The sequence below is a fragment of the Nannobrachium achirus genome (assembly GCF_963921795.1).
Source record: "Nannobrachium achirus genome assembly, chromosome: 12".
Classification (NCBI taxonomy): Eukaryota; Metazoa; Chordata; class Actinopteri; order Myctophiformes; family Myctophidae; genus Nannobrachium; species Nannobrachium achirus.
This window is the reverse complement of record NC_137832.1, coordinates 31,505,021-31,527,962: the sequence shown is the minus strand read 5'-3', so window position 1 is coordinate 31,527,962 and position 22,942 is coordinate 31,505,021. Positions and strand designations below refer to the sequence as shown.

The window sequence follows — 22,942 nt, the reverse complement described above, 5'->3', positions numbered from 1 at the left end:
CCAGCAACAACGTGAAGAGTTTGACTCGTGCACGCCTGTCCTCAGGGAACAGCGAGAGAGCGAAAAGAGAGCGAAAATCCTAATGCCTTGAAAGAAAAGCCAAGTTTGACTTTATTCTGTGTTGTGGTCGTTTGGATGGAGGTTGTGCTCGCAGCGTGCCCGCCGCGCCGCCTCCTCCTCCTGTGTTATACACAAGATGGTGACCTTACTTTTATTTGTGACTGTATTTGTGTCAAAACAAACAATGATCACCGTGTTCGGAGAGCGACCCCTGGAGTCACCGCACACGATGGGTCACCAGTTTCCATGTAGCTAACAAGACACGCAGCGCCTGCTCACAGGGAGAGGAGATGATACAATTATTAACGTCTAGCCTACTGCAGGTCATGAAGACATATCAGCGGTCGGGTCATATCAATAATGATTCCCGTAAGAAATTCATGCTTTAAAAACTAATTATTAATCCAGCTTCACAACTGCAATTAACAAAGATTGATGAGTGTAGTCTCTTGTAGCCGAAGTTACAATTGCTTCACGAGTAGTCGTTTATTATTTTTTCCATATTGTTTTTCAATGAACAACACACAATGCAGAATGTAGTAGGCTGATCAGACATATGTTTGGTCCTCTATAAAGTCCGGCTCCGTTCACACCAGCAGAGGACCGGACCATGGTCCGTTTGGAAGGGGACCGAGTCCTGCCTTTTCAAGAGGACCATGGTCCGGACCAAACAAAGGGACCATGGTCCCTTTGCACGTTCACACCAGCGGACCAAAGGAGAAAGAGGACCATGGTCCCTTTTAAGCGGACCAAATAACCCTGGTGTGAACGCCCCCTTAGGCTCAAGGTTGTACCTGCTGACGCTCTGTCCTCTCATGAGAAGACACGTCCTCACCGTGAAGACGAGGACGCTCGGAAACCTCGCCCTCCCTCACTGTATATACAGTATTTATTATGGTGAGTTAAATATTGATTAAACCTGTGTTACAGGTGAGTCAAAAAAAGAGAATTTGCTAAGACAATTGAGAGTGAGAGAAAAGGGACAGTGTTTAAAATGACATTTCAAGGTAAAGACACGCTGGCAAGAGTGAGTGAGAGAAGAGGAAGAGAACAGGTAGGGATGAGGAACTGTTGCATTATTCATGTTTGCCTGGTTGTGTGAAATCCATGGCTATACACATTATGCACTGTCACAGACACTTGAGTAGAAATGAAAACACACGCACGTACTTGTGCACAGGTGCGCGCGCACACACACACACACACACACACACACACACACACACACACACACACACACACACACACACACACACACACACACACACACACACACACAAGCGCACAGACACACACACTAGCTCATCGCCACTGTCGGGCGGAAACCTTGTATCTCCAAGTTTCAAATTTGTACGTCTGTTCGAAAAGTAAAGCCCTGCTTCATCATACAAGACTACTGCACAAAGCTAGTGAAAATAGCAGATCTACGAGCACACAACGCCTCGCGGTGCGAGGCGTTGTGTGCTTGTAGATCGGCAATTTTCACTAGTTTAAATAATTGTTTTTAAATGATGAATACAAAATGAACGGTTTTGGACATACAAGGTTTCCAGACCTTCCACTCAACAACAACGTCATGTAGTTTTACTACTATCCATCAGTCTTCGCCGTGGCCAGCAGGTGCAGCGAGAGGGAAGGGCGACGCAGGGGGCCTCTGATCCGTTTAGCCCCGCTCTTCACTCCTCTGCTGTTAGTTCTTCACACCCTCTCCCATCCCACCGGCATCTAATTGGCTCCCTCCTCCTCCTCTCCTTCTGTTTCACTCCAGATTGGCTCCCTTTCTTTTCTTCCCCCATGTTGCACAGGAGAATCCTCCTCGGTGTTAAATTATCTCAGAGTAGGATTGCAAAGGGTCAGAGGCTTTTCAGAGACCATTTCACTAGTACTGTATGAAATAATGCGTGTGGAGGAGCATGCAGGTGTTGCCACTATAAGGTCTCAGAGGCACTTGTCCGTTGGGCAAGTACAAGTCATGGTCTACTTGCCCAAAGGTCATATCCACTTGCCCGAAAAGTAAATCGTCCATTATAAATGATGGGTAAAATTTGAATCACCATTCAATTTAACACTTTTTTTAAAACCTTCGTCGGCTGTGCGATAAAAAATGTCATACCTAAATTTAAGTCAAAAACCTACATAGCTATGAATATGACTATGGGTTCACATTTGCTAGTTTATATTTTTAAGTGTAGCAACAGTGAAAACTGCACATAACAGTGCTCTTATTTTACATTCCACAGACCAGAAGACGCTCTGGCCACGTTCAGGTGTTTAGACAGATATCTGGTGTTGTGTTTATAGATGGTTGCGTCCCCTCTCAAATGAGCACTTGCCCCGTTCGGGCAACCTGAAAGCAAAGTTCACCTGCGCACCTGCCGAAAGTTTTATTTACCAGTCGGGCAGGTAAATAACCCTTAGTGTCAACGCCTAAGCAAGTGATGTTTCAGTACAATGAGCAGTGTATAAGGCTACAAAGACAGGTCCAGTCCAGATCACAGGGCGACTGGCTGTGACAGTACTCTCTAGGTCCTCCTGATATCCTTGTTCAAGCTACAGATATCCAACTACACCACATCCTCTGCTTAACAAAGTGACAAAAATATCCCTTTACATTTTACAACTGAGTACACATTGACCATGCCTCAGTAGCTCACCTTCTTTGGCTGCCAGGATCCATGAACACATGGACATTATGAACATCCCTGTGAGTATTCGGTATATAAAGCTGTGTTACTGGAACTGCCAAACCTTTACAGCCCAACTACAAACAGCTGTGTCCCATTACAGTAGCTGTGTTGTGATAATGAAGCAATGTAGGTAACAAGTAAACATATTACAATGTGATAGCAGCAGCATCATTAACCCTTAAAGTATACTTCTAATGCTTTTGTTAGTGTTATAGTTATCAATCATGGTTATTTATATATGATGATTTGGGAATTATTTTTTTTATGTGTCTTATACTTATTTAGTAACTATTTTGTATGGCCACTATATGCACTACACAATTGTTATTTTATATAGGACTAATATGTAATATATTTTTTTTTTTTACTTTTTTGGGGGCAGAGTGAGCCAGGCCCAATTAATTTGTGCTTTTATATAAAATGTATGACTATGTGGAGGCGTGATCCTTACTGGAACATAACCAGCTCATACCTGTAGTACCATCTGGACGGGGGAGGTTATATGAGATGTGCCCTTGAGAAATGTTTCTCTCAAAGTCTCACAAATGGTCTCAGTGGAGCTTCTCTATGGGTGGCCAACTGGTTATTTCTTTGTGTGTACAGTATGTATCAAGCAGGAAGTGGGCTGTAAAAGAGCATCTCTGGTCAGTGAACCTTCCTATGAAACGTCAGTTGATTGTTTAACTACTTAAATGCAAGCTTGTAGATTGTAGATGTGTGGTAAGTAGTCAAGTCACTGGTCTCATGGATTCCATAGAAGCAAAGGAACCAGAAGTTCTGCTTGCGGTGAGGCAGACTGCATGGAAAAGATACTGAGGCACTCCGTCTTCAGATGAAAAAAAAATCACACTTGTGTGAACTGAGCGGTGGTGTGTGTGTGTGTGTGTGTGTGTGTGTGTGTGTGTGTGTGTGTGTGTGTGTGTGTGTGTGTGTGTGTGTGTGTGTGTGTGTGTGTGTGTGTGTGTGTGCAACAGCGCCCCTCCCTTAACATGTGTGGTCAGAAAAGGTTACTGCAGGAGTGCAGGCTACGGACACGGAGACAGACAGACAGACAGACAGACAAACAGACAGACAGACAGACAGACCCACACACACGGCCACGTATAGGAGCGTTCAGCGTTGTGACCACCGCTCAAAAAGTATTACAGATGAGCAAAGCAACAGCTGACCTGACCGACGTGTTAAAATTGGATCATGCTACCGGTACATCCATGGCTCTCTTTCAATATCTTCCTTGCTTAATGACGGAAAAATGTAAAGAGGAGTTGACTATCCACATACTGTACACCTCTATGACTCGCCCTGCTATTACCCCTCCCTCTACATTACTAAACCCGCTGACAAGGAAGCCAAATAGGCACGGGCTGCCTCTGCAATAGCCCCATGATTAATGGGATGAAGCACTATACAGGGATTAGGTGTGTGTGTGTGTGTGTGAGTTGGAGCATGGGTGCAATGGTGCATGTGTGTGTAGTCTTACAAATTACTCTCCTGGCATGCTCGCACACATTACAAGCCTAACTCATATAGATCTTGAGTTTGGGCTATTAAACAATAGATGGACTCTATGTCAGGGTCTATGGGAACATACACTGTACGCAACACACATAACACACATTTGTCCGCTGTTGGTAGATTCCACCGGTGAGTAGGGCTGTCACGATATTACATTTTACATGACGATTAATTGTCACTCAAATAATTGGCGATTAACGATTTAATTGTGTTTTTGTCGTTGATAATTACATTTCTGTTTGGCCTTTAGGCTTTGAAGTTGTACATGGTAGATATGACACATAACCTAAATATACAAAGAAATTACTGACATATTTGACAACTTACTACTAGACGATAGTGGAAAATAGCCGGAAATAGGAAATAGCCGATCTACAAGCTCACAACGAGTCGCAATGCGACGCGTTGTGAGCTTGTAGATCTGCTATTTCCATTTTTCAACATTCACGATTATGACGTTTATGACAAAATAATTGCGATAATATCAAATAATCACGATTAGACGATTATGTAATAATTGTGACAGCCCTACCGGAGAGTAGTGCCTTCTTGCATGCAAGCAACATAGTCCACAGAAATTGCCAATGCATCCACTGCACCTACTACATTGACTATTACAACGGGCAGTTTAACGTCATGCCCAGTACATATGCACATCCACTTGCACATGCACACACGATAAAGAGATAAAAAATATCAGTCTCCATTCAAGTGGATGGTAAGATACAGATATCTGTGACAGATATTTTGTATCTGTATCTTACCATCCACTTGAATGGATGTATCTGTTTATCTGGCCCAGTGGGAATGGGCCTTTAGACTTACTCTAACCCAAACAGTATGCTTGAGGTCTATCCATTAATGATCAGGGTTAATTATGGCACACACCTGTGGTCGTAATGCCTCCTGTCAGCAGTATCTGCATTCCACCACTGTACATCCAGTTCTTCCCTGGGCTTTCTCATAACCAACCCTCTTAATAATTGAACTGCAAATGAGCATTGAGCAGCTCCTCAATAATACATAAGCAGTATTGTCTGAGAGAAGCAGCATGGAGGGCCTTTGTATTACGGGCCTGAAGAAAAACCTCCCCATTCAAAGATGTGGTACAGAATAACCACAGAGACCCAAATCCCTCGGCTGCCTGTTCTCCTGTGCCTTTATTATTCTCTTTCACTACGTTTTACTTTAATTACTTTACTTTATTTGTTTATGTATTTGCGGGACAGCGCACAACACATTAATGAACATTCAATATTGTACAAGAAATTAATCAACTGAACATTTAGCTAGAAACGAATTTCCATCCGTGGTCCGACATATAAAAAACAAAAATATGGTAACATGTCATTAGGTCGAACACCCTTTGGAATGGATCGACCACCAAACTCTAACCCAAACCCTAATCCTATAACCTCAGTAAAACTATGCCTAACTCTAACCCTAACCTCAGTAACCGTGACGCGGGTGATTAACTAACCTGCTGACGCTCGCGGGTGATTATCTAACCTGCCAACGCTGTTCGACCGAACGGGAGTTTGACCTATGGGGCAGTCCCCCGAAAATACAATATGCTATATACTGTAAGGGCCTACAAAAATTTTAATATTAATACCATACCTAATTTAAGCCTAACTAACAACCTAAATACCTACTATAAAGTCTACCTAACCAATAGAACATTGCCTATTTTGACATAAGATTAAAGAATGTATTGATGATCACATTACCCTTTTCTCACCATTTTCTTATTGTCTTTCACAATACCAAATAAAGGCTACTATAAGAATAACTTGTAAACTTGAGGTACGGAGAAGGAAGACCAAACATGCTCTTAAAGATTAACGCTTTTGAGTTTGTAATTGAGGTATAGGAAATAGAATTCTGCTCATGAAGCCTTGAATTTGTGGAGAGCTTTTGTCACATTCCCAAGCCAATAAATGTGATGACCGGTGGAAGGAGTCTCTGCCATATGAATTCAGTGCTTCATGGGGCGTCATTGATAGAAAATAAGTAATTTGAGTGAACTACTCCCTTTAAAGACACGCATTTAGAGCATATTTTGGAGATATCCCTCCTAAAAGAATAATATGTTTATGTCAAAAGTGTTCAAACTAATTATAGCTGTACTATTAGCAACGCACTGAACCACTGAGTCCTAAAGTCCTCCAGAGCAGAGACATTACAATGCTCTAAAAATGAATGCTGCCAAGGCAATCAAACAAAGCTATGGGAAAAGAAACGCGAACAGGAAACAGTTACAGCATAACACCTTCAGGAAACCAGGACTGCAGTAATGGACTACAGAGCCCATTCAGATCATCTTTCACCGGAATAATAATTTACATTTCTGATCAGCTTTGAATACATTTGTTTTCCACTAGGAGTTCTTTAAAGGGGTACTGTCACTTTAAAAAGTCATCTTAAAATATGAGTTAATATGTTTATGATGTCATTGTGGGAATGCGCAATTATAAGCCAATCAAATGAATTGACTGTACTTAGACTACTTACTGTACTGGTCAGCTGTTGTTGGGGAGCGAGGGGCAGATTACACTGTGACATGAGTTTCAGACTATTTCAGACCGTTTTCAGAGAGACCACGTGACCTACTGTATCATACTATTATAATTTCGGGGCATGTCAGCGGGCCTTTAAGTGTGTGTGTGCGCGTGCGACCGTGCGTGCGTGTGTGTGTTTGTGTGCATGCGTGTTCGCGTGTGCGTGCATGTGTGTCTGTGGGCATTTATGTGAATCTGGGAGAGACAATGGACTTTTAAACTGTAGCTGATGCTCTTCTCAGCAGTGAAGAAGTGAGCTTGTCCCCAACCGAACACCACTCCAGTTCTCCTCTCCCGTCTCCGCTACTGACATGCCTATCCATCGTGAGGACGGACGGGCACAGCATCCTTTGGGAAATAATTGTTTGTCCAAGTCTGTGGGTTGGTTAGTTATTTATGGTGCTTTGGTATGGGAAATCAATCGGAGGAAATTGACCCGCAACTCCTCGTTGGCATACTGTTAGTGCTGCTCTTTGGCCCGTCAGTCTCCTGTTGTTTGGTTGGTAGGGAGATTGGGGGATGGAAGACCTTTGAACAAGCTGCTGATGAATATTGGTGCCATTTCTCCTGTATGCCCACCCAGGGGTGTCGCACCACAAGCTGGGTTCTGGGTACAAGGATTCACTGCGGGCCCCCCATGAATGTTCTTCATAAGGGTAATTAAGCATTATTATTACGCACCGAGTGCTGCGCTGCGAGCTTGTAGAACTGCTATTTTTTTAAAAATCCTGAACATCTGTGCAAGACTTTGAATATTTCAAATCCTTCTAAGGTTTTTGGAAAAAACCCATGTTTCTATGTCAGTGGTGCTCAAACCTTTTCATGTGAAAGACACCCAAAATAATATGTATTTGGCCACGGACACCCATCTCAAAATATTTTGTTCCAGGGTCGCCCCAGAAGAAAAAAATGATTTCAAATGTCCGCTTAAATATATTAAAAGATTTGCACACATTTTCACGAATTTTCAAAAATAGCAGATCTACAAGCTCGCAGTGCGGCACTCGGTGCCGCGCTGTGCCGCGCTCGGTGCAGCGCTGTGAACTTGTAGACGCCCCTGCCCCTTGTAGACGCCCCTGCCCGTAAGTCTCCTGTTGTTTGGTCAGTAGGGAGATTGGGGGATGGAACACCTTTGAACAAGCTGCTGATGAATATTGGTGCCATTTCTCCTGTATGCCCATTGCCCACCCACAGCCTGTGTCTCACACACACACTGGTTACTCTATGACTCCAAACGTTGCCTGTGGTGTCACTGGAATGTAACATGCTGTAACACTGTACCGTAAGGGTTGTGTGGGAGGCAGTTTGGAGAGTGTAGTGAGTGGAACGTACTGTAGTGGTGGGGTGCATTAAAGTGTGTGTGTGTGTGTGTGTGTGTGTGTGTGTGTGTGTGTGTGTGTGTGTGTGTGTGTGTGTGTGCGTGTGTATGTGTGTGTGCGTGTGTGCGTGTGTGCGTGCGTGCGTGCGTGCGTGCGTGTGTGCGTGTGTGTGTGTGTGAAGGTGGTAATATAACCACAAGTCTAAGTGCTTATTATAATGCATGTATGCACATTCACGTGTTGTCCTACCGGTATGTGTGCTTGTCCCCCTCTGAGTCATGTTCTGTATGGACAGCATGAAACTTGGGAGCATGTCAATAATTCGACATAACGTTTGTTCTGCGTCCCAGTATTCCGACGCGGGTGAATGTTAACGTGGTGAAATGCTAACCTGCCGACGCTGGTGAATGTTAAACTCTATGCCTAAACCTAACCCAAACCCTAACCTCAGAACTCTGACACTGGTGAGTAGTAAACCTGACGACACCTGTAGTCGAAATAATGGGATGTAGAAATACTAGGGAGATTTCCCCATGCAGTAGCAGAGGAGGAGCTTTCATCGAAAGACACTAACTTATGTAAACCAGTAAAACTCCCTAAATGTAAATAATGGAAGCCTGAAGGCTGACATGCAAATTCTAATGATGGGAGGGTGAGGTCAATCTCACTGCTTTGGAAGGAGAGCGGTTTTATTATTCAAATCAGAGGTTTGTCTATACTGCCAGGGCATGAGAATCAATAAGCTGGAGGAATTTTAACAAGAGATGGGAAGACTCATCTGGGTGGCGGTTTACTGCAGTTTGTGTTTTGCATTTGTGCGCATTGTTTGTTTATCAGTGTGTCATAGGTGACTATTGACTAAGGTCAGTGTAATGCTATTATGCCTGTGTATTGTGACCTTTGACAGTATGGAAATTGGTCATGGTTTCATTCACCTGTGAGATTCCCATAGCTCATGTTCCTCAACACAATTTGCAATTATAATTTACAACACAGCAGCTGATTTTCATTATGGAGACACTGTTGGGCTGCTGATGAATCCAATTTGACGAGATGACAGCCGGACTGCATTACAAACGTTCCCATTTTAATCTTAAGTACGCTAAAATATGCATCCGAAACAAGTGCACTGGAGGAGAGAAGTCCTTGACTTCACCTCCAATGCATTTTTTGATTATGTAAAGGAGGCATGTTCAAGCTAATTATAGCTGTATGTATTTAGCAAAGTACTGAACCAGTGAGTCCTAATGTTCTCCAGAGACATTACAATGGTAGTCTCTAAATGAATGCTGCCAAGTGTGTGTTTTGTATTTGTGCGCATTGTTTGTTTATCCTGTATGTCTTAGGTGACTAAGGTCAGTGTAATGCTGGTATGCAAATAAAATGACAGTATGCAAATTCCACTACGCAGACTGTGAGGATCATGGACAAAAGCAATAATGGAGCAGAGCAGAGCAATATTTTACTGTTAATTGTTCAATTCTAAAGAAAATAAATACATAAAAGTGGTACCTAGCTACTCTGATACAGATAATAATCAGTAGTATAAGGGAGAAAAGAAAAACGGGGCTTCCACAAATTAGGCTATATTGCATTTATGCATTACAATTCCTTCCAATCTGATTAGAATAAAATCAGTCCAATTAAAGTCTCAATGGACTCACTTCACGCGAATATTCACGCCCCACCCACTCAGCAAATTTCTCAGCAACTTCCTGGTGCTTTGAAGGGGAAACCCTGCTAAAAGCCCATAGAGTTAACACAGAAATTGGAATCATAATCGCGATGCAGAAAACAACAAAATCACACCTGTGTGAACTGAGCGGTGGAGGCTGTGTGTGTGTGTGTGTGTGTGTGTGTGTGTGTGTGTGTGTGTGTGTGTGTGTGTGTGTGTGTGTGTGTGTGTGTGTGTGTGTGTGTGTGTGTGTGTGTGTGTGCGTGCGTGCGTGCGTGCGTGCGTGCGTGCGTGCGTGCGTGTGTGAGAGAGAGAGAGGGGACTGACTTTCATCTCCTCCCCTCCTTTGCTGGAATGCTGAATTTCGACCTGCTGACGATTTCAAGAAAGAGACTTATGTAGCGTGAAATATTTTAACGATCCGATGACTCTCCCCGACCACTTCAGTACCTTGTAGTGTGTACCTGGCTTTAGTCTTTCTGTGTCAGTCTCTGTTGTTAGTCTTTCTGTGTCAGTCTCTGTTGTTAGTCTTTCTGTGTCAGTCTGTTGTTAGTCTCATGGCGGTGGAAGGCAGTTTTGGTTACGTTGCGTCAGTCAGTTGTCTCTTTGTGCTTTGTGGGAGCGTTGGGTTGTAAAAGAGCTGCTTGTGTCTGGTGACCTTCACTGAGCGACTCTCAGTCAGCGTGTTTTTGACCCCTGATCTATGCTGTCATGACCAGATGAAAGTCTGTCTCTCTAACTCCCAACCCACCCACCCCCCACCTCTCTCTCTCTCCATCTGTCATGACCAGATGAAAGTCTGCCTCTAAGCCCTCTCTCTCTCTCTCTCTCTCCCTCCCTCCTTTTATGTATTACGTTCAATAATTAGATGTTGTCACGCAGAGTAGAACTATGCCAGATGCAAATGTACAGTTAGTAGGGATATAATATTAAGAAAAACGTTTAGCAAGAGAGACAACATGGTGGATAGTACCACAGAGAAGACATGCAGATAAGCAGGTGCTTTTCAGCATTTTGCTGAAGTGTATGTGTGTGTGTGTGTGTGTGTGTGTGTGTGTGTGTGTGTGTGTGTGTGTGTGTGTGTGTGTGTGTGTGTGTAGGCGTGTGTGTGTGTAGGCGTGTGTGTGTGTGTGTGTGTGTGTGTGTGTGTGTGTGTGTGTGTGTGTGTGTGTGTGTGTGTGTGTGTGTGTGTGTGTGTGTGTGTGTGTACTGTGTAGGCGTGTGTTTGTGTGTGTGTGAGTGAGTTAGGTTATGTCTGCCATGCACAACGTCAAGGCCTAAACAGAAATGTAATTGTCAATGACAAAAACACAATTAATCGTCATGTAAAATGTCATAATCATGACCGCCCTACTGCATAGGTGCTAAACTGGCAAACGAATATCACTGTGACTGTACTGATCGATAGACTGGATAGGCTGCACAGACAATATGAAATGCAATAAAAAGCCTGCGTTTTGGGGGTGGTGTTGTCGCTCTTCATTAGGCTGTTGGTGTCGGCTGTATACCGACTTCCCTGCTGTGTGTGTCAAACTTCTGAACCCATCAGTTATTCTGCTGATACAAATGAATGAGACACGTCTTGTTTTCTTTCTCCTAGTCTGTCTGGTTCAATCGCTTCTTGACAAACACACACTTGAGAGTGGCACCCACCCACCCACACACACAGCCTGCTATCTCCCTCTCACTCGCATGGACACGCACGCCCGCCTGCGCTAATGCATGCTCTCTCACCTGCAACATCTTTCAGTCACTTATCCATCTGTCCTCTCCCTCTGCTGACTCAGCATCCTGTACAGATGGCCTCACCCACCTTTGAGTGTGCGTGCGTGTGCGTGTGTCTGTGTGCTTGTGTGTGTGTGTGTGTGTGTGTGTGTGTGTGTGTGTGTGTGTGTGTGTGTGTGTGTGTGTGTGCGCAAATAACGTGCATGCGTGTTTGTGGAATTGGTTTTGCACTCGTTCCCAAATTTCCCATGCTTTGGCATTTTACCCGAAAGAGAGAGAGAGAGAGAGAGAGAGAGAGAGAGAGAGAGAGAGAGAAAGACAGACAGACAGACAGACAGACAGACAGACAGACAGCAGGGGCGGAAAAGTTGGACTGAGTTACTAGGTGGAGGGGCCTTAATTATTTTCTTCTTTAGCTATTGAAAAATAGCAGATCTACAAGCTCACATCGTGGCACCGAGTGCTGCACTGCAAGATTGTAGATCTGCTATTTTTCAATAGTTACAGCACAAAATGTGAGTGAATCCTTGGGCCCAGAATCTGGTGCGACACCCCTGCAGACGGTGCGTGGGAGGCACATAAACAGAGGAAGACAGAAAGGCCATGGTACTCCAGCTGACACCACAGACCACGACACATAACTGACTGTCTGTCAGGGAACAGTAGAGCTCTGAGACAGACCTTGTTTACTGGCTAACCATCTGAACTGGTGTCATTTACGCGCACGCATGCATGCACACACACACGCACACACACCAGGGTTCCCACGGTCATGAAATTCCTGGAAATATTTTGAAATTAGAAAAATATTTTTCCAGTACTGGAACAGTTTTGGAATTGATCAAGGGTCCTGGAAGGTCCTGGAAAAAATAGCTATGCATTGTCTTTGGTTATTGGTTATTGAATATTAGAGAGGCCTTGCGAGGCGTTGTGAGCATGTAGATCTGCTATTTTCACAATAAAACTGTGTTTTACAAAATTCCTCAACTCTTAGTGGTGAGGGGGTCCCCGCCAGTTCAAATATGATTTCGGGGGTCACAGCCTGAAAAGGTTGAGAACCACTGGCATACACTACCTGTCTTTGGGCACTGCGCATAGGAGTAAGTGACTCGTTATTGAGCTGAATTATTGTTATATACTCCTGGAAATTGGGTTAAATATTCTGGAAATGTTTTGGAAAAGTTTTGGAAATAAATTGGTAAAAATGTGTGGGAACACACGCGCGCGCACACACACACACACACACACACACACACACACACACACACACACACACACACACACACACACACACACACACACACACACACACACACACACACACACACACACACACACTCTCTCTCTCTCTCTCTCTCTCTCTCTCTCTCTCTCTCTCTCTCTCTCTCTCTCTCTCTCTACTTATGTTTTTGAGTCTACCATAGTATCTCAGTCAGCAATCTGGGAACCCATTGGGTTGTTTTTGCCTCTGGGGGCACAGCCTCCTTCTTATTTTAAACAGGAACTCGAGTTTGGCTCCTCCTTTTTTCAGTCCACTTCCCTCCGAGTGCTTCTGTGTTTACACCATCATTATTAAGGCAATCGTGCCGAGTCCGACAGAGAGTCTTGAGAGATTGCTCAGTCAGTAACATTTACTCTACAACAGATTATGTGTGCAAAGTCTTCATGATTTGGCGCATTTTGTACAAAACTGGCGACTCCCGCAAACGTTGGAAGCCAATCGGAAATAGAATGTGGGAAGCCTGACAGATATACTATACATTCTTGATCACATAACTACAGAAATAATGACGATTTGCCTACCGTTAAGACAAAATCCGACGTACGGACAGACAGACTAACGGCACGGTGGCTTTAAAACACATTTAAATGGCTGAATTAAACTTGGTGCTTTCCACTATCGATCCATGGCATCATAATACATTAGCCTGTGGTCAGAGGCTGTAGGGACTAGGGAGTTTATAGAGTGCCTGGATGTGAGAAGAGTACTGCTCTAAAATGTTTGGGCGGTGGGGGTGTCTTTACTTGAGGTATGCCTCTGTATCATTTTCAAATGTGGAGGTTGCAGTCTGAGAGGGTTAACATTTGTGCAATCAAGGAAAAGGCAGGGTTCCCACGGTCATGAAATTCCTGGAATTATTTTGAAATTAGAAAAATATTTTTCCAGTACTGGAAAAGTTTTGGAATTGATCAAGGGTCCTGGAAGGTCCTGGAAAAAATAGCTATGCATTGTCTTTGGTTATTGATTTTGCTAATACCTCTGAAATGACAAATTAAACATTGGCCAAATTGTCAAATATAGAGGCAGAAATTGTGAAAATAGCCGATCTACATGCTCACAACGCCTCGCAACGCACATCCCTTTAAAAAAAAGATATATATATAGAGACCTATATATATAAAATAGATAGCTGTGCACTTTTATTGCCAACACCCCATCACCGCTGCCACCACTTTCATCAAATCTGTAGCAGGCAGCTTTGCAGAGCCGTGTCGGTGAGGCTTTTGGCAAGCATGTCTTAACAGCCTTCACACCCCAGTCCCAGATCTGAAGGATCGATACCTGACACTAAGCAAACTCAACTCAATCTGTTCATCACCTGATGCATGAGCAAGACAATGGGAATCGACAAGGAGACTTTTTGCAACAGATGTCTGTGACTGAGTTTAACCTTGTAGCAAAATAAAATTAAAGGGCAGACAAGAAAAGTGCTGGACTGCCATTCTGGGAGTGTTTTGCTTTTGAGGTGTTGTTTGTAGTCTTGTGAGATGAAATACAAATAAGGCCGTCAACATTCTCTCTCTCTTGTCTAATCTCCACGATACGATTATTGTGAGTGTTTTTTATCACGATAAACAATAATAATGTTTTTGTTGTCTCATCCCTAGACCAGAGTTGAGAACGACCGAGGCAATGAATGCTGAAACGTGTTTCAGCATAAGCTTAGGATATAGAACATGTGCAGCATTATCATATTTCTGAATAATGTTATTGCTGCTGGGTGGAATGCTGTATGAACCATGGGGAAGATGGGATGCACGCATTCAAATGTCAGCTCTTCTGACATTGCTGACACTGTATAATTCTGATAATTGAAGTGTGTGTGTGTGTGTGTGTGTGTGTGTGTGTGTGTGTGTGTGTGTGTGTGCGTGCGTGCGTGCGTGCGTGCGTGCGTGCGTGCGTGCGTGCGTGCGTGCGTGTGTGTGAGCTTGCGTGCGTGCGTGCGTGCGTGCGTGTGTGCGCGCGCGATGAGGGGGTTAGGCATTTCTTATTCTTTACCACAAACTGTTTTATTGACAGACATGAGAACTCATCTTCTATCCTCTCTCTCTCTCTCTCTCTCTCTCTCCCTCTCTTTCTCTCTCCAGTGGGTGCTGGCCTTTGAGATCTTCATCCCTCTGGTCCTCTTCTTCATCTTGTTGGGTCTTAGAGTGAAGAAACCAGCCATCTCTGTGAAGGAAGGTATGGAGAAGCAGGCCTACTGCCTTGAGCTGTGGCATTTTTCCCAGTTTCTAATGTGTACTGCCGTCTGTGGTTCCTGTCTGTGTTGTTGTTGTTGTCATGTGTCATATACCGGTATGTGTCCTTATTTTATTTCTTATGCGCTGTTTAGTACTGTGCATAACGGCCGGGCTACACCAGAAAACGCGCGTGCATGCGTGCGCTGTCTGTGCATGTGCGAAAAGCCCCTGGTAACACCAAGGAGGATATGTGCAGAGAGTCTGTGTACAAAACGTGTACACGCGCTTACAAAATAGAACCGATTAGATAGGATAGTAGACTGACAGGAAATGGGGGGAGAGATGGGGAGTGATACACGGCAAAGGTCGCCCGGATTGGGAATCGAACCGGTGACGGCGCCAGGCATCCATGCCTTTGTGGCAATGCCTAAGTGGTAAGCGCCTGGACCGGTAGGCCAGCGGGCGCCCAACCGATCCTATTTTTACGGCATGCGTATCCGGGGCTCGCACAATCCGTGAGCCTGGTGTAGCCGATATCATTGATATATATTGGATCTTTCCAAACGCACAGACGCGCGCGCCCCGCGTAAGTACTGACGTGCGTGAAAAGGCTTGGTGTAGACCGGCCGTCATTGAAGACTTGTTCTTGACTCATTCATTTCTGGAGACACACATGTTTAAATTTGGCATTAGTAAAGTGAATCCCATACTTTTGGATGTTTTGGTTTCTTTGTACTTTGTCACCATCTGTCTTACCCAGTTTATTTGTCCATTGTTTTGTATTTTCTTTTATTGACTTGCCTTTTTCATTTGTATTCCTGTCTTTGTTTCAACTGCTCTTTCTCTCCACCTGTCTCTCTTCTGGGTTTCTCTGTTATGTTTCTGTCGTTCTATTTGTGACGGTGCATGCTGTATGTTGACTGCATGCTGGGATGGAGCAGTGTGTAAGTGTCAAAGTCACTTTAAAAGAAATCTCCCATCTTGATCCTGACTGACTCACTCATTCATGACACATTTAATCCTTTCATTTCCTCAACAAGGGTGTGTTAATCCTGCCTAATGGAGGGTGTGTTTCTGTGTGTTTCTAAGTGTGTCCTCATGTGTGTATCTATTAGTCTGTGCGTACCTCCAGATCTGCGTGTGTATATTAGGGATGGGACGATATGAAAATGTCATGTCACGATTATTGTGACCAAAGAAATTGCGATTTATGATATTATCGCGATAATCAAAACATCCCCTACATCCATTATCCTGGTGCCAAAATAGCTTGTAGATCGGCTATTTTTTGGCACAAAAAAAATACCACTTTTATTGTTCTGATGCTCGAAAATCGAAAAAATAAACAAAGTAAAACATAAAAAAATAAAAAGACTGTATCAAGTACGTTATTTCCAGGTCCGTTTTACCAGTTACAGAGGTTTTAAATGGTACCAGAATACCAGATATGCAGCTCGGCAAATAAAAGGTGAATTGATCCCAGTTGCATGACGTAGGACAATTTCACGATAAATTCTAATCTCCACAATACGATTATTGTGAGTGTTTTTTTTTTTACGAGTATCGTCCCGTCCCAGTGCATATTCCTACGCGCACACATTCATTCGTGCCGTAGTGCACCGTGTGACTGTGTGTGTTGGAATATGACCTCCACTTGCGAGCGTGTTTCTTCTTCCTAATGGCGTCACCTGTCTGCACGTTGTCAGCTCCGTGCTGACAGAGTTCCACCCAACACACTGATCTGTCACCTGCACACAGAACAGATCCAGTTCCACAATGTATCAAGATGCTGCTGAACAGGCTCATTGTTCCCTGGTTTACTCCTTCCAGCAGGGGTGTCACAAGCTGGGGGGGGGGGGGGGGGGGGGGGGGGGGGGGGAGTGGGACTGTGTTACAAGGGCCCAAGGTGGAAGGGCCTGGAATTATTTTATACTTTAGCTATTGAAAAATAGCAGATATACAAGCTCACAGCGCGGCACCGAGTGCCGCGCTGCGAGCTTGTAGATCTGCTATTTTTTTGTGTTACAAGGGCCCAAGGTGGAAGGGCCTGGAATTATTTTATACTTTAGCTATTGAAAAATAGCAGATATACAAGCTCACAGCGCGGCACCGAGTGCCGCGCTGCGAGCTTGTAGATCTGCTATTTTTGAAAAGTTGTGAAAATGTGTGCAAATCTTTGAATATATGTATTTTTTTAAGCGCACATTTGTAACTCAAAGTTTGCTTCTGGGGGGTCCCTGGAACTAAATAAAATTGAGATGGGGGTCCGTGGCCAAATACATATCATTTTGGGGTTCCTGAAAAATGAAAAAGTTTGAGCACCACTGACATAGAAACATAGGTTTTTCAAAAAACCTTAGAAGGATTTGAAATATTCAAAGACTTGCATAAATTTCATGATTTAAAAGAAAATAGCAGATCTACAAGCTCACAGCACGGTGCCACGCTGTGAGCACCGGGTGCAACTGTTTTTCAATAGTTAAAGCACAAAATAACGCGTAGTAATGCGACCCCAGTCTAAATAGGTTAAACCCCCTCCCCCTATGAAGAACATTCATGGGGGGCCCGCAGTGAATCCTTCTACCCAGGGCCCAGAATTTGGTGCGACACCCCTGCTCATGTACCCTGGTTTACTCCTTCCAGGCAGACAATATGCATACGCAATACACCAGACTGGGAAATACTCGGTTAATTTAAGCATGTAAGTTACAAAGTTACACATGGTTACAAATTAACACTGCAGATTGTGCAGTTAAGGCTGTAGCATACTCCAAAGAGAACATGAACTTTGTTTCGGCTTCTGCAGATCAATAAGCCAAAATTACGCCCTAAGAACTTGCCGACGTTCTGTTTTTCGAAAGTCTTGCACCTCCATTCTGCCCAAAGTTGATTCTGCCAGCAGATAGTGTTGAAGAGAGATTGGCTAAGGAGGTTAGGATGTACAAACACCTTTGTAATCCCTCTCTGAGTGACCACAAACACATCCTTTGCCATAAATGTGTCAAATTTACCAAAGCACATCAGAGGGTGATGAAAAAGTGGACATTATAATACAAAAACAGTGGATCAAGCCACTGTGGCTGATGCTACTAGGCAGACTACTGTGTGGGCGGGGTCTAACTTTCAGAACATAGAGCTGAGCGGTTGTGAGTATAAAATAGTTTTGTCCTCTACTCCTCTTAGAACTTCCAGAAAGCCGTGCCGAAGCCAGAAAAAGGTTGGCGTTGTTTGAAGTAGAGCCCTGATTAGAGAATGGGATCCAACACAAATCTCACAGCAGCGGCCAGGTTTTAAATTGCTGTGGCCGGTAATGGTCAGTCAAAAAAGAAAAAAGGGTCCCGCGCTGTACCGCAATAAAGATCAAAGCAGAAGATAACGATGCAGAAGTAAAGCAATTAACAGGTCTGGCACATTTCTCAGTTGTTAGTAAATGCAGAGGAGAGCGTACCTTCGAATCATGGTTGGGTACCAGACCTGTATAATGATCCATCAATTATATCCTACTGTTGAGCAGTAAGCCCAGCTCACTGTGTCGCTGTCCATGGTGCTGTATTCTCTCTCTCTCTCTCTCTCTGGAGTGAAGCCATTGCGGGAGCTCCAATGGGAGCGGGTGGAAGCTAAGAAAACAGTCTTGCACAAAGCTCTAGTTTGGAGTATGCCGCAGCCTCTACTTTTAATATCCTGTTTAAAAGTGATTAGACTTGATTTATTGAATACTTTATGTACACATTGCTAACAGTACAGCAAGTGCTCAATGCACAGCAGTTATATTGGAAAGAAATTGGGCTTTGGGCCACTTCCTTACTTCAATCACAGGTGTTACCAATGATACTGATTAAGGCTCTGGTCCATTCTGGTCAGAGTCAGGGCGCTGAGTGATATTGTGCAGGTTGGCTCACTGGATTGATTGATTTATTGATTGAAGAGTTTATTAGCAGTTTTCAATAGAGAAAAGTACAGTTTCATGACAGCACAAATCACTGGCCTTGCGGCTTTTTTACACAGGAACCACTTATATTAGAGTGTCTCATTGAAAGACAGACGGATAGAACATAGTACTTAAACAAAGAATACCAGTAATTTCAAAAGCAGAAAAAGCATAACATCAATTACAATAGGTTAGCCTCCAGGATGCAACCCAGGTAGCAGATGTGGTCTTTTCTTGCTATCACAGTGTCACCTACTTTAATAGTGAAGTTCTCAAATTTGCTGAGTTTCTGACTAGAATCAAAGAGAATACATTCAGTTTTACCTAGGTGAATAGAGAGTCTGTTGTCATTGAGCCAGGTGCAGATCACTCTGCTACACCAGCGGGTCTCGACGTGTCCTTGAGGGGGTTCCAAGGCCTCTAATGGGTCTGTAACTCTGAGAGTCTACAAATAGAACCAAATGGACCCGTACAGGTCCATTTGGTTCCATTTGTACTCTCTCAGAGTTATGGTTGTCCTTGAAATCAAAAAAAGTTTTAAGTACCAGCACTGTGCTACACCAAATGGAACAGAGCCTTAATCAAAATCATTGGTGACATAAGGAAGAGGCCCAATTTAGGGTAACTTATAGGATTCAGGATAACATAAAACACCCTGAGTGCTTGTTTCCATTGTGGTCCTATAACAGATGGACAAGAAGCATTTCACTTTACATGAACACAAACACATGATCCGTTTAGAGATGATGTGACATCACCTTCTATCAGAAAAAGTGTACACTTTTTGGCACATACTGTACTGTATGCTCAAACATGCACTTACAGTAATGACACCTGGCCATAGAAGAACACGCCCGCTGAAAAACAAAACAAAAAAAAACATGAATTGTGCAAAATATATACAATGTATATATATATATATATATATATATATATATATATATGCCTGTATATATACTGTATATTATGCAAACAAATCTAAAACTGCATTTCAACCTCTAAAACAAAATGGTATACATGTGACGATGCACCTGCGTTACGGCTGCACAATAGTCCAAACCAATCCTTCGGGATTTTTATTTTTATGTTTTGCTGATTATGTACAAATGGAATACACGTAGATACAATGTTGTCTAGGTTCTCTTCATTCCATATTTAAAACTCAACTATATGATTAAGATTGAATCAGTTTGAATAATATGAACGTCCTGCCAGAATGTCAGCAAATTCACCAGAACACTATGTTTAGAAAGCTTTCTTTCTTTCTGGCGAAAGGGCCTTTCTGTGTGGAGTTTGCATGTTCTCCCCGTGTCTCCTAGGGTAGATACCTCACAAAAACATGCAGTAATCCTGGTCTCTATAATGCCTCCCCCTGGCCAGCCGGGGCACCTGATGGATGGGAATGGAACTGGTTGGAATACGCGCTACGTCCAAACCGGGGAAATCCCCCGTCAGGTGAAAAGAAGCAACTTGGACTCCTCATGCACTGAAGGAAGCACGAGGTCAGTCCGTCGTCTCCCCAGGCGCGGCAGAGGGAGAGCAGAGACCAGGATTACATAGGCAATTGGCACTGGGTGAAAAAATGTGAAAATCGTGGGATAAAAAATGTTTTAAAAAAAGGGAAAAAAAGAAAGCTTTCTGGTGCCTCGAGTGCCTCTGCTACAAAGCCTCTTGCTATTTGAACATTTTTACAATTAGTGCAGCCCTAGCTTGTCCAGGTGTTTCTGTCTTACTGTGTAATTGATTCTTAATAGAGCACGGAGGTCTGACGTAATCTACGCATCCTACCTGGTTCAAGGTTTTTTCTCACCCATTCTGAATTCCCATAGACGTGTTTCATATCATATTACAGGCATATAAGAACTGTGTTCCAAAAATAAACAAATGAGTCCGGCAGTTTGACAATTAATCGAAACAGACTGTAACAAAGGGACTATTATAAACGATACAGAGCCACCTCCCTGACAATAGCTCTGGGACAATTTGTTTTATTTTTGGACCTTGAGTCTAAGGCGATTTTAAGATGACCCAATGCTATTTCCATATTAAAGAAAAACCTCAGTGACCCAGGGGATGAGCAAGTGACGTCAGTACTCTGTTGCGCTCTGACTCATACTGTATGTCTGTCTCTGTGATGACAGCTTCTAATGTACAGTATTTATTCCTGATGTTCAGCCCAGCTCCTGTCTGTGCCATACAGTTAGTGCTCCTCAAACCAACCCTCCATACTGCACTTCAACAGCTGATCTCCACAGCCCAGCCCCTCCCCTGTCTCACTGACCTTTTATATTTAACAACTGGTTTGCGCTCCACTGACTACATGACCTAAATCTTCAGCTCATTGGCCAGAGAGGTGACAGATGTCTGTGAATTTTCCTTGCTTGCCTTTCACATTTACTTTTAAATGGCGAGTAGGCTGGCCCACTGGTCATTGATTCCAATTCTTAATTTATTGCTTGATGGTGCACATGTTGGTATGGTTGGACAGGTAAATGGTATATGGGGCATTTATATAGACTTGCTTTTATCCAAAGCACTTTACATAGATTGTGCAGTACATTCACCCATTCACACACATTCATACACCTATGGCGGAGGAAACGGTGCAAGGCATCAACCTGCACATCGGGAGCAATTAGGGGTTCTGAGTCTTGCTCAAGGACACTAACTCTCAAGACTGACAAACAAAACACGTCATCTACACATCTACACATCATAACTCTCTTCTCCCCTCCTCATCCGCGACTTCCGTCCAAATCTTAATGTTGTTTTATACTCCTAAGACAGGAGTTAATACAAAAAGACACTGAGGCATTTATGCTCAAACAAAGTGTCTGGAGACCTCTTTTTTCATGAGCTGTCATTTGACAACTCTCAGCTGTCATCTCCATGGTAACAAGCTGAAAGCCTCCAGTTCAGACTCCAGATAGTCTTTTATATGTCATTGACAACAACTGAACACTTGGCATATAAAACAGCCAGTGACGAATGTTTGCGACTTGATACTGTCAGGCGACACTTGTTTTTGGTCTATTTCACATCATTGTGACAGTTGTTGATTATAAAACAGCCTTTACTGTTGCTGAATGTGTCCTTGATTAGGAAGTGCCGTGGGATTATTCAATCTCTGGGTGAAGTCTGAAACAATGCATTGTTTGAAGTGAACAACACTACTGAATGTGGCCAGACTGAGTAGTAGTCCTGTATACTTACTATCATTTAGGGTTAGGGTTAGGTGCCCAGTGTGCTGTGAACAGTGCTGAATAAAAAGGAAAGAGCCATAATTAAAAAGCAGTTGTAAATGTCTGTTATAATTTATGAAGGGTGTAATACCAATCTGCAAATTCTTCTTAGCTTGAGCTTTTTATTTTAACAATTATGTTGCATCGATCTTTTCCAGTCTAAAGAACAGACAGAATGCATGAGCTTTTTATTATCGTAATTAAATAAAAGTCATTTATTGTTCCCATTTATCTTTTAGAGCAGGGGTTTTCAAACCTTTATGACTCAGGGCACCCCTGTTAAATAACTTTTTCATCCACGGCACCCTTGAACTATGCTGTTAATTTTTAGAATCTTACATCCTATTGGAGAAATATCTGTTTCCTTCAGAACTTACTGAAAATAACATTATACTTGACGTTTAACCACTTGACCCCCAGCATGCCTATTCTGGGGAAGGTTCACCAAAAATAGCCGATCTACAAGCTCACAACGTGTCGCGTTGTGACGCGTTGTGAGCATGTAGATCTGCTATTTTTGGTGAAGAGAGTTGTTGTAGAGGGAAAAAGAACTCATCAAGCACAGTGAAAATCAGGTCTGTTTTACTAAGCATAGTGAAGTGATATTGATGTAGTGATATTGATGTAGTGATATTGATGAATTCCAAATATTATCAAATTATCTCGCGGCACCCCTGGACTGGCATCACGGCACCCCAGGGTGCCCCGTCACCCACTTTGAAAAACCCTGTTTTAGAGTAACAGACAGTTCCTTTAGCAAATAAGGGT

The 22,942-nt window shown here is 43.3% G+C and overlaps 1 protein-coding gene across 1 annotated transcript in view; it reads left to right on the top strand.

Moving 5' to 3' along the window:
* abca2 (ATP-binding cassette, sub-family A (ABC1), member 2) overlaps positions 1–22,942 on the top strand; it is a 113,687-nt gene that overhangs the window by 27,137 nt on the left and 63,608 nt on the right. The window contains exon 2 of the mRNA XM_080739088.1: positions 14,912–15,005. Coding sequence (XP_080595214.1) covers positions 14,912–15,005 — 94 coding nt within the window. The remainder of the gene's footprint in view (positions 1–14,911; positions 15,006–22,942) is intronic.